This window comes from Drosophila sulfurigaster, chromosome 3 (genome assembly GCF_023558435.1).
Source record: "Drosophila sulfurigaster albostrigata strain 15112-1811.04 chromosome 3, ASM2355843v2, whole genome shotgun sequence".
Taxonomy (NCBI): Eukaryota; Metazoa; Arthropoda; class Insecta; order Diptera; family Drosophilidae; genus Drosophila; species Drosophila sulfurigaster.
Window position 1 is genome coordinate 34,747,814 of NC_084883.1, and position 12,978 is coordinate 34,760,791.

The 12,978-nt window shown below is 36.2% G+C and overlaps 1 protein-coding gene across 1 annotated transcript; it reads left to right on the forward strand.

Moving 5' to 3' along the window:
- The first annotated feature begins 5,421 nt into the window (after window positions 1-5,421).
- Window positions 5,422-7,666, forward strand: LOC133845376 (uncharacterized). Its single transcript, XM_062279836.1, has 3 exons — window positions 5,422-5,668; window positions 7,140-7,316; window positions 7,383-7,666. Exons 1-3 carry the CDS (start codon window positions 5,429-5,431, stop codon window positions 7,569-7,571), a joined length of 606 nt encoding a protein of 201 aa, XP_062135820.1. The 5' UTR covers window positions 5,422-5,428; the 3' UTR covers window positions 7,572-7,666.
- Window positions 7,667-12,978: the final 5,312 nt, after the last annotated feature.

The following is a 12,978-nucleotide window of genomic DNA, read 5'->3' on the forward strand; positions in this document are numbered from 1 at the left end:
ATGGCCTGGCATCGTTGTCGATGTGGATGTGGATGTGGAGGTTGATGGCAGCTCTTGAGGATGACAATGTTTTGTGCCGCGTGCCCCAAAACGGCAGATTATTCTCTCGTGTGTCGCAGAGCAGATTGCATAGCATGCCATGGCTGCTGCTGCTGCTGCAGGCCAATATTTTTTGGGGGGACGCATTGACACAGTGTCTCCCAACCCTGCACACCTCACAGCCTCAATCCCCAATCCAACGTTTTGTGCTGCGTGTCTTGTCAGCTGCTCATTTGTCAATGTAATTGATTTTATGCCTGAGCTTTTGACTAAGGTTGTCGTTGGTTGGCTGGGGCTACCTGGCTAGCATTTTGCCTGATATATTATTCGATTACAGTTAGACGTAAATCAAGTGGAAGCGCATGATGTAGCCATCAGAGAGCAGAGCGTCCGCCGTTGGGAGTATGAGTAGCAGCTACAAAGTTATTGCAGCGAGTTCATACTTTATACAGATTGCGTATGGAATTGCTAAAGCGGGTCAAACTACCACACAAAAGGTCAAATCGAGGGTTAAAAGATAATTGCCTGAGAGATGCGATTCACTTGAAGGTGGATTTCAAGAATTCGAAGTACAGCATTGCAAAAATTGAAGTGCAAGATACTGCCAGATGATTTATCATGCTGCTTGTAATTGAATTTTAACACGTTGCACACAGTCGCAGCACTGCAACTTAATTTGCAATCAATTGAGGCAAAAGCACTGACCAAGTTCGCTGCAAACCGGTAGCGCAGCTTTGGCTTGGGCTTGGGCTTCTGTGATACCGAAGCGCAGAACTGTTTTATGGCGTTGCATCTTCCAGCTATGTAGCTAGATACTTTTCTCTTTATCTTCTTCTTTTCTTTAGCGCGCACTTTGTTCGCCTATTGCTGTCTTTGGAACTCATAAATTTTTATAGCTTGTAATTTGGGACGTCTCTGCACATGCGCGCCAGGCGGTCGACTTGTCTCTGTCTCTGTCTCAGTCTTCAGCTCAGGCTTCTTGGCCAATTGGCCGCACTGACAGTAGGAAGTGTCTTACGGGTTTCATTGGCATTTCTTTTTGGCGTTTGCTTAATGCCAGATTTATACTTTTCGGTGTAATTAATAGCGTTGTCGTGGCCCATTCTGATTGGCTTAAATGGCTTTATGGATGCTGCACACGTTCCAACCACAAAAAAATACCAAATAAAACACAACCTGTCTCGTCTTGTGCAATTAACGACAGCCGTCTTTATGACACCTGGCCGTGTATCTCTCTCTGTCTTTGGCGCGCTAATAGGGTTGTCTGCTAATTAAATTGCAACTCAGGATATTCAATGATACTTAAGGCGCAACAACAACAAAACAAAAACTCCAACTCAATTTCCATTAAACTCTGCACAACGGTAATTTTCAACTGCAAAAAATCACCTTAAAAACACCACCATGAATGTTAAGATAAAAATTCAAACGGATTGCTGATTACGCATGCTTTTTTAATGAATCGTAAATATTAATAATTCTAACAAACTCAGCGATTTCCATTAAAAACTCCATGATAGCAATAACAAACAATCTGTTCCTGGTTTTACTATTGAGTGATTAAACAGTCTATTACTGATTAGATTATGGTATGATTTAATTGTAGAACTTGTTTGCATAAACAGTTTATTAATAGATCAAGGAGATAGCTTTATTCATTAATCGCATTTATCAGTCATTGGAAATTAATACACATTGTCTGGAAAATTATTAAATCTCTTTAGACGAAAACTTTTTAAATGCCACTCATTACAAAAAAAGAGGTCCACAAAATATTTGAGCAGCAAAAAAATCAAGCTGAACGATAAATATTAAATATTGGCCAAAAAGTCTTGCGGTATTTCCGATAGGTGTCTTTGCAAGCGCGTAGTTCTAGTTCTATTTATCGAATCGGTTCATGCGATACCTTTTTGGAAAGTTCTTTTCCCGCGCTAACACGTGTTTGATTTATTGTTGTTTGTCTTGAGTCGTTCGTGAGTTATAGCGTCACAAACATGGGGCAAAATAAAGAGAAAATACGGCATATTTTACAGTACTACTACGATAAAGGCAAAAATGCAACTCATGCTGCCAATAAAATTTGTGCAGTTTATGGACCCGATACAGTTTCCATTTCCACCGCACAACGATGGTTTCAACGTTTTCGTTCTGGTGCGGAGGTGGTCGAAGATGCGCCACGGTCCGGAAGGCCTGTCGTCGAAAATTGCGATAAAATCGCCGAATTGATCGAAAGAGATCGGCATAGTAGCACCCGTAGCATCGGCCAAGAGCTTGGCATGAGTCATCATACCGTTTTAAACCATTTGAAGAAGCTTGGATTAAAAAAAAAGCTAGATGTATGGGTGCCACACGACTTGACGCAAAAAAACATTTTTGGCCGTATGGATGCATGCGAATCGCTTCTGAATCGCAACAAAATCGACCCGTTTTTGAAGCGGATGGTGACTGGCGATGAAAAGTGGATCACTTACGATAACGTGAAGCGCAAACGGTCGTGGTCGAAAAGCGGTGAAGCTGCCCAGACGGTGGCCAAGCTTGGATTGACGGCCAGGAAGGTTCTTCTGTGTGTTTGGTGGGATTGGCGGGGAATCATCCACTATGAGCTGCTCTCCTATGGCCAAACGCTCAATTCGGACCTGTACTGCCAACAACTGGACCGCTTGAATGCAGCACTCAAGCAGAAGAGGCCATCTTTGGTCAACAGAGGCCGAATTGTCTTCCATCAGGACAACGCCAGGCCACACACATCTTTGGTGACGCGCCAGAAGCTCCGGGAGTTCGGATGGGAGGTTCTATTGCATCCACCGTATAGTCCGGATCTCGCACCAAGTGATTACCACCTATTTCTGTCCATGGCGAACGACCTTGGTAGTCGGAAATTGGCCACAAGAGAGTCCTGTGAAAATTGGCTCTCCGAGTTTTTTGCCAATAGAAAAGCGAGCTTCTATAAGAGGGGCATTATGAAGTTGGCATCTCGTTGGGAACTCGTCATCGAACAAAACGGCGCATATTTGACTTAAATCGCATTATTCTAACCAATTTTATGAACAATTGAAAATTCAATAAAAATACCGCAAGACTTTTTGGCCAACCTAATATTAAACGCTCTTTTGTGAAAATCGCATTATTTTGTATTTGTATACGATCTAACCATGTTCGTCTGTCCGTCTGTGTGTCTGTCCGTCTGTCCGTCCGTCCGTATGAAACACTGGATATCAGAGACTATAAGAGATAGAGCTATACTTTTTTTCGACAGCATTTGTTATGTTTGCACGCAGATCAAGTTTGTTTCAAATTTTTGCCACGCCCACTTCGGCCCCCGCAAATCAAAAAAATCGAATAACAAACCTAATTTAAAAGCTAGAGTTGCGAATTGGTATATACAATAATTACTGTAGTAGTTATGATTCCTGAAAATTTGGTTGCGATCAGATAAAAATAGTGGAAGTTATTAAAGAAATACTTTTGTATGGGCAAAAACGCCTACTTACTTACTAGGGGTCTTAGTTGCTTTGGCTGACAATTTGGTATATTGTCTCACAGTGATACAATTCTATGTGGTAATGTAACCAAATTCTGTGAGAACAAAATGTTATAGAATTTATGGGTTCAACATGAGGTGAATTGTGAATAGTAAACTTTAATGTTCGAAATAATTTTTCTAAACACCTATTTTATTTATACCCGCTAGAAGATCAAAAGAGCACTTTAAGTTTCTGTCATTATTAAATAAGTATCAGCTATCTCCGACTACTTATATTATATATGCATTCGTGATGTGGGTCAGCAGTATTATTATTAATATATAATATTTTAACACATCGATTCAATTGCTATGGAGTTCATAAAATAATTCTAATAATTAGTCACGATATTACAGAAAATCAGATAAAGTTTTGGCAAAAACATGTATATTAAGATAATTTGATGGTATCGAGCATGTTTCCAGTTCAAAATTTCTACATAAATTAGAAAAGGTAGCTAAAGGTTTTTGTCAAAGTAAAATGTGGTTTAATCGTGCAATGTTAGTGCTATTTGCAGTAGCCATCGGAATATTAAGCTTCACCAACGCCCACCGATACAAAATCGAGTTTGAAGATGATGAGTTATTCAGCGATTGCCCAAATAAACCGGAGAGTGTACTCAATATTCATGGATTCTTAAATTTGACAGAGTTGACCATAAACCGGCCACAGGATAGTTTACAATTATTAGGAAATTTTACTACGGTATGGAATATTCAGAAAACGGATCGCATACAGGTGATTCCCAATTAATATTCTATAATGACAAATGATGAAATGTGGATTTCAGGGAAGCTTTGATGTTTTTAAATATGATCGCCGAGAATGGGTACCAACGCTCTACAAAATGAAAGCATCTGATTTCTGTTCAATACTGTTTGATAAGAATCAATATTGGTACAAAGTGTGGGGACAACACATAACGAATCTCAAGGAAGTAAAGGACAAGTGTTTTAAGCCAGGGGTAAGCAATTATAAACATATTCACTATTATGATATATATAAAACAAAAAGAAATACATATATTTTTAGACGAAGTACATACATGAAACCTTCGAGATGTATCTTGATTTTGAAAATAGAATGCAAAATGTGGAAGGAGAACATAAAATACAATTTGAGCTAAAAGCATTTGACCAGTTAAACAGGATGCGTCCAACGTCCATATGTTTTGTATTCAGAGTAAACTTTGTAAAATTGGCGAAAAAAGTTCGATTTGAATTGCCTTTAGAACTCGGCTTAAATAAATAAGTTACCATTGATCTAAAATTTCGTGAATTGCTTTTTTTCAATTAATTCCTGTTATAATTGTCGTAAAAAAATTTTTTTAAACCATTAATATATCTCATTTTGTTTGACATCTCCTTTCCTCGTTAGGTGAATAGCAAAAACGTAAAAATTAAATATATATTTCGAACAGACTGTGGAAGATTGCAATATTGATAGAACAATAAAACCATACGTTTATCATACTAATGTGTTTCTCATTTTGTTAAATTCGCAGTTTCAAGAATCTGTCGATGAACTATATAAAAATTAACGAACAGTTATTAAAGAAGTTCACCAACTCATTATATTCTGTTTACTTTATCAGGATATTTTGTAAGTAAACACATTATATAAAATTGAAATTGCATTTCAATTCACTACAAGGTCACCTAAACATTTGATGCAATCAAACCCGTGTTGAAAAAATAATTATAATAATTAGCGATAATCTAAGCAGAATCAGATAAAGTGGTGGCAAAAACATATTCATCAAATTAAATTAATCAAACCTAGCGTATTTCCGGTTAAAAATTTCTACATAAATTAGAAAAGGTAGCTAAAGGTTTTGTCAAAGTAAAATGTGGTTTAATCGTGCAATGTTAGTGCTATTTGCAGTAGCCATCGGAGTATTAAGCTTCACCAACGCCCACCGATACAATCTCGAGTTTGAAGATGATGAGTTATTCAGCGATTGCTCAAATCAACCGGAGAGTGTACTCAATATTCATGGTCTCTTTAATTTGACAGAGTGGACCATAGAACGGCCACAGGATAATTTAAAATGTTCGGGAAATTTTACTACGGTATGGAATATTCAGAAAACGGATCGCATACAGGTGAGTTCCAATTAATATTCTATAATGACAAATGATGAAATGTGGATTTCAGGGAAGCTTGGAGGTTTTCAAATATGATCGTCGAGAGTGGGTGCCAACTCTCTACAAGATGAAAATGCCTAATTTCTGTCCATTACTCTTTGATAAGAATCAACATTGGTACAAAGTGTGGGGACAACACATAACGAATCTCGAGGAAGTAAAGGACAATTGTCTTAATGTTCCAGGGGTAAGATTGTATAAACATATTCAGTATTGTGATATATGTATATATAAAACAAAATGAAATACTTATATTTTTAGACGAAGTACATACACGAACCCTTCGAGATGTATTTTGATGTTGAAAATAGAATGGGAAATGTGGAAGGAGAACACAAAATACAATTTGAGCTAAAAGCATTTGACCAGTTAAACAGGATACGTCCAACTTCCATATGTTTTGTATTGAGAGTAAACAGTGTAAAATTGCCGAACTAAGTTAGATCAAAATTGCCTTCGGCTTATATAAATAAGTTACCACTGATCTAAAATTTCGTGAATTATTTTTGCATCTAAATTCTGCAATAATTTCTGTTTTAAAATACGTGAATAATAAAATAACAAATTCCAAACCATTCATATATAAATATATATATATAATTTTTTTTGCAATTTCCTGTCCACCTTAGGTAAATGGCAAAAACGTAAAAATGAAATATATATTTCAAGCTGACTGTGGAACGTTGCAATGTTGACATAACAATTAAAACATATTCCAAACAATTCTCGAATTTTATTATTTTAATGTATTTCTTATTTTGTTAAATTCGCAGTTTGAAGAATTGGAAGATAAGCTTTATACAAATAGTTATTTAAAAAATTAAACAACTAATTATATTCTGTTCACTTTATCGGGGGTTTACTTAAATAAATACATTATATAAATTTTAAATTTTAAATTTCTATCCATTATAAGATCTTCTAAACCATTGATGCCATCATAACGGTGTTGAAAAAATAATTATAATAATTGGCCTCGATGTTACAAAAAAATCAGATAGAATTGTGGCGAAAACATATCCGTCAAATTAAATTAATCAAATCTAGCGTGTCTCCGGTTCAAAATTTCTACATAAATTGGAGCAGGTAACGAAGGGTATTATCAAAGTATAATGTGGTTTAATCGTGCAAAGTTTGTGGTACTGACTGTAATCGTCGAAATATTAAGCGTTACTAAATCCCATCGATACAAAATCGAGTATGAGGATGAAGATTTATTCAGCGATTGCCCAAATCAACCTGAGAGTGTACTCAATATTCATGGACTTGCAAATTTATCAGAGATAACCAGAGTCTTACATCACGATCTTATACAAGTATCAGGAAATTTTACGTTGGTTTGGGATATTCAAAAAACGGATCGTATTCAGGTGAAATTCTAGAATATTTTTAATAAAAACTTATGTAAACCACAACATGTGGATTTCAGGCTAGTTTAGATCTTTTTAGATATGAACGCCGAGAGTGGGTACCAACTCTTTATAGGATCAAAACACCTCATTTATGTTCAATACTGTTTGATAAGAATCAATATTGGTATCCAATCTGGATACAACATGTAACGAATATCGAGGAAGTAAAGGACAAGTGTCTTAATGTTCCTGGGGTAAGATATTATAAATACACATACCATTTTGAAGTATATAACAAAATTGAGTACTTATATTTTTAGACGAAGTACATACATGAAACCTTCGATATGCATCTTGAAATCGAAAATAAAATGGGAAATATAGATGGACAACATAAACTACAATTTGAGCTAAAAGCATTTGATCAGTTCGAGAGGATGCGTCCAACTTCCATATGTTTTGCAATGATAATAAACTATGTAAGACTATCCCAAAAGTCCCGAAAATAAACAACTAGCATATATTAAAAAACGCACACACCTATGTACTATATGTATATACAAATTCATGAATAAATGTTGATTGTGCAACTAATAATAAAACCATGTCTATCTGTGCTTTTCGAAACACGTAATCATAGTATTATTACTATGATGTTAAAAAATAATTCTACTACTTGTAAGTAACACATTACAAACAAGTAAGAAAGCTACAGTCGAGTGTACTCGACTGTGAGATACCCGCTACCCATTTTGAATGAAAGCAATATATTTTGCGGTATTATTCTCAAAATATACCAAATATACTACAAAAATACTAAAAAATATACCAAATGGTATATGTGGTATATCGATATAGTACCGCATTCAAAATATACCATAGACGGCACAATATACCAGATTGTCAGCCAAAGCAACTCAGACCCTAGTAAGTAGGCGTTTTTGTCCATACAAAAGTATTTCATTAATAACTTCGACAATTTCTATCTGATCGCAACCAAATTTTCAGAATTCATAACTAATATAATAGTTATCATACACACCAAAATTCGTAACTCTAGCTTTAAAATTACGCTTGTTAATCGATTTTTTTGATTTGCAGGGGCGGAAGTGGGCGTGGCAAAAATTCGAAATAAACTTGATCTGCGTGCAAACATAACAAATGCTGTCGAAAAAAAAAATTATAGCTCTATCTCTTATAGTCTCTGAGATCTAGGTGTTCATACGGACAGACGGACAGACGGACGGACGGACAGACGGACAGACGGACATGGCTATATCGTCTCGGCTGTTGACGCTGATCAAGAATATATATACTTTATAGGGTCGGAGATGCCTCCTTCTACCTGTTACATACATTTCCTGCCGGCACAAAGTTATAATACCCTTCTACCCTATGAGTAGCGGGTATAAAAATCAGATAAAACACTACCAAAAACATGTTCATGTTAAATTGATTAGATCAAATCTAACTCAAAGAAATAATAGAATAATAACTAGATATAATAGAATTAGACTCTATAGATCCTATTAAAGTATAATGTGTAATTGTATAAAGCTAGTGCTAGTAGCTGTAGTCGTCGGATTGCTTAGCTTTTCCAAAGCTTATTGATACAAAATCGAGTTTGAGGATGAAGAGTTATTCAGCGATTTCAGGACTATTTACAAGTATCAGGAAATTCTTCGTTGTTATAAAATATTAGAAAAACGGATCGTATGGGTGATTTTATAAAGAATTTTTTTTTAGTTATGTTTATTACAAAATGTAACTTTTAGGCTAGTTTTTACGTTCTTAAATATATTTTGAAATGAAGGTAAAATTGCAAAATCATCGGTAACATATGTATATAAAATATAATGTATTATTAATAGAATTTATTATTGTCATAATGAAATTATGTTGCACCTTTAAGCAATACATTATAATTTATTTGCCGTGTTGACACTCAAAAATTTTATAACATATTCTCCCAAAAAGCAACTCTCATTTAATTATCCACTACAATTGAAATATTATCTGACAACTTAGTTATAGAGTCTAATTATTAGGCTTTTGCCAGCTGCAAAAGCTGCTCAATTTCCTGTGTGCTTTCAAAAAGCATCAGAAAGTCAATTATGTGGGAGAATACTCATCTAACATATTTTGAGTAAACCCCTCAAGTACCCTAAAGTTTTGCCACCAAGATTTGCAGCTACTCAAAATGCGCAAATATCGTAGCAGCATCTTGTGGCAGTTGCCAACTTGCCTCTATCACTCTCAGTTGCCTTCATTGCCTTTGCTGACTGAGTCTAAGTTGGCTGTTGGCTGCTGCTTTGCCTTTTTGATGATTACAAATTAATCACACTTTAAACATGGCAATTACGCTCCTTGCACCGCGACTCTGCCTCAACCTGGCTTTAACTGTAGAACTGCGATACGAGCAGCATCATGAAAGCATGCGGGAATTGCGTATGCAGTTTCATCAGAGGAGGATCCATTGAGCAGGAACCCAAGCATATCGTTGCCAACTCGGGAGCAAAAACAGCTTCCACAACACTGAGCAAAATATTTGAAGTTCTTTAAAGTGATGTTCGTGTCTCTAGCAATCTAAGCATCTCAATATTTTATTCAACTATGTAAATAAATATACATATACATATATGTGAAAAGCCATTTGAGCCCTTCCTCAATAATCAAATAATAAATAAAAATACATTTTTTTTCGTGATTATTTTTTAAACAGTTCCTAGATTTTAATTGAGACTCAACAAAAATAATTTAAAAATTGTTAGCAACAACATTATAAAATCTTTAAAAATAAAAAATAGTTGTTTAATTGTTTGCTCAAATTATAAGTATCTTTGTAAGATAATTTTATAATGATATTTTACAAATTTAAGTTTCTTAATATTTTAAAATATTTAATGGCTAGCGTTAAATATGTTTAATTTGAAACATAAAACAAAGTTGCACATTTCTTACTGCAAATTAAAATGTATTGAGTCTAAAACTTTGTTAAAATAAAAAATGGTGAGTGTAAGTATGTAGAAAAAGTCTTATTACTAAATAAGAACAATATTCTTCAATTAAGAATTTCATATCTTAAATAACGACTATTTCACCGTTATATAAACGCCAGGTTTATTCGGACCAGCATTCTGTTAAAGAGTTTCTAATACATTCCTTTATGATCGAAATTTAAGTATATCTTTGCTTCAAAAGAAATTTGCATAACCTTCTTCTAAGCTTCTCTCAGTGTTTGCTCTTTCTATGGCTTCTATATGGAAAAATTGCTTCCTTTCGCTGTTTAACTTTCGTTTTAATAAATAATCAAGTGGAGTGACTATCGTTTTGATGTTATAGCTGGACCCAGGCACTTGGTCAGCGTCGCCTCATGATGTTGCCCATGGCTTGAGCATCAGCAGCATCAGCAGCACCATCAGCTACAGCTTTAGCAACGCCGTCTTGGTCTTCGTCTTTGTTTCAACTTGAGGCTGTGTTGTTGGTTGGTTGGTTGGTTGGTTCGTTGGTTGGCTGCGGTTCGTCAAGTCCCTCATGTAATTTCCAGGCAATTTCTCATACCCATAATTGCATAATTTCAAAGTTGTTGGCAACTTAATTGCGCGCAACGCGACCAAACGCTGGCAGCTGCCTCTCTGCCAGATCTCTGATCTGACTACGACTCTAAGCGTATATACGACGTACGTATATCGCCTCCAGACGAGAGTTGACCATCCAATCGGGATTCGGTCTTGCTTGCTGCTTTTGTTGCCTTGTTGCCTGCCCTGTCTTCGGTGTAAATAAAACCTTTTTAAACGGTTGTCATGTGGCCCCCACGACTACCGGGCACTCAGACTCAGACTGTGTAAGACTTTTGGGGCAGTGCTGGAAGCTGGAAGCTAACTGCCTGCCTCCACAATGAGTCTGCGGCTGCTGCTGTCTGCTGAGATTCTGACTTCAAAGCGCGCACATCATCAAACATGTGTTGCAGCTACTTCGACTCGACTCGACTTGACTCGACTCGACGCCAACGCCTTGACAGATGACTACAAAATCCATGACTCCATCTCCATTTCCATGGTCGCAGCCTGCGGCCATTTGCCATCAAAGTTAATATGCTTTATATTAAATTTGTTGTTCTTGTTGCTGTTGTTGTTGTTGTTGTTGTTGTTGTTGTTGTTGTTGTCTGGCCTTACAATCTGCATCTGCTACAATTTCCACGCTGTCTCAGTCCGCGCTCTTCCCTTGGCTCATTTGTTGAATTGTTTCGACTGCGTTTTCTCATCAAATTACTCAATTAATTTCACTTGTATTAAAAACACTGTCCAGCGAAGACTGCCATATATAATTCCATTTTAAATTTAAGACATTCGAGTCAGACAGAAGGAGCAACCACAACATTGGCAAATGATTGTTAATTTGGCAGGCGCATTTAAATGCTGAACAATGGCAATTGCTGCTCTAATTGAGAGCCGACTAGTTAGAGTATCTGTCAGCCTACTTGTCGTATGCGTGATTTCGTGCCGCCGGCCAGAAACTGATTAATGGCCACATTGCTTGCAAATGAGCCAACCAAATCAAAACAAGCGCATTGCCTGTAGCTGGACGGGAGAGCGAGAGGAGAACGCTAAACCTGTTTTCGGGCCAAGTCAAATGCATTTGGCACGCAATTATGGCCCAAAGTGTTAATTGCATTTCCGCTGACGCAGAGTCAACTGCCGGCAACTGGCAGCAAACTGTTGCAACTGTTGCCAACTGTGGCACAGCCCACAGCTCACGCATTTGGCATTCAACAAAGCTGCACTCGAAGCAGCAGCAGCAGCAGCTGAAAATATAGAAGAAGCTGTTGCCAAAGCAAAAGGCCAACACATTCAGCGATAAGGCAGTGTTCTCCAGTTAACGGTGCTTTTCGTTTTGCCCCTCTAGAGACACTGTTGCAAAGATGGCGCATGCGTGGCAGACACGCAGCAGGCAGCCAAATGGGCAGCAGCAACTTCACGTATCCAATGCTCCAATGCTCCAATGCACCAACGCTCCAGATGAGGCGAAACTAAGTCAAATATTTGTAGAACATCTCAGCAGACAAGCAGAGTACAAATGGACAGACAACCAGCGAAGCGAGCAGCTCCCCAGGCTAACTGCAAATGCGAAATTTATGGCCCCCAAAAGGCATATGGACATCGCAGTTGCAGCAGGAGAGTAGATTTTAAGGCAACCGACATTTAAGTGCCACACATGTAAATACCCTAACAAAGGAATGAAAGAGCATTAATATGAAAAATATTTGAAGGTGAACTGACAGCAAAGGCAGCAAATAATTTCAATTAAAGTATTGCGGATTCCTCCTAGTACTCAATGAATATTAAATATTTATACAAATGAACATGTCAAATTGAATAATAATAACAAATTTGCTGAATTTATAAAAAACTATTTTAAAATTGATAAAGCATTTTTATACGTTTTCCAAAAAAATTAAAAATGAAAAACAATGTAGTGAAATAACTACAAACAAATTAAAATTTAGTTTATTAAAAAACTTTAAGATTTCTTCCATAGAACGATCAGTAATCAACCCGTTCTTGTATTAGTTTTACAAATTTACTATTACAAATTAAAAAACTATGTGTTTAATATAATATTCACGCTTATTATAGAAGCAAGATAAAGAAGTTATCAATTCCTTAAATTTTTTTAAAAAAGATATAAGGTCGCATTGTAATATTGTATGCACTTCTGTAACAATCGGAAAACAAAAATAAAAAAAATTTTATCAAAGTCGCCACATGATATACACATGTAAAATAATCAAATCTCATAAGCTTTTACTAAGAACCAATCAAGAATGCAACTGTTTAAGTTCAAGACATGACGAGTTTTAAAAGCTTGCATTAAAAGCATTGCTGCTCTTACAATTAAATATAAAAACTAGATTTA

Excerpts from the sequence above, each read along its gene's own strand:
- LOC133845376 (XM_062279836.1), top strand. The coding sequence starts at position 5,429 with ATGTTAGTGCTATTTGCAGTAGCCATCGGAGTATTAAGCTTCACCAAC. Across the intron at positions 5,669-7,139 it reads AGAAAACGGATCGCATACAG|GCTAGTTTAGATCTTTTTAG; the intron begins GTGAGTTCCAAT and ends TGTGGATTTCAG. Across the intron at positions 7,317-7,382 it reads AGTGTCTTAATGTTCCTGGG|ACGAAGTACATACATGAAAC; the intron begins GTAAGATATTAT and ends TTATATTTTTAG.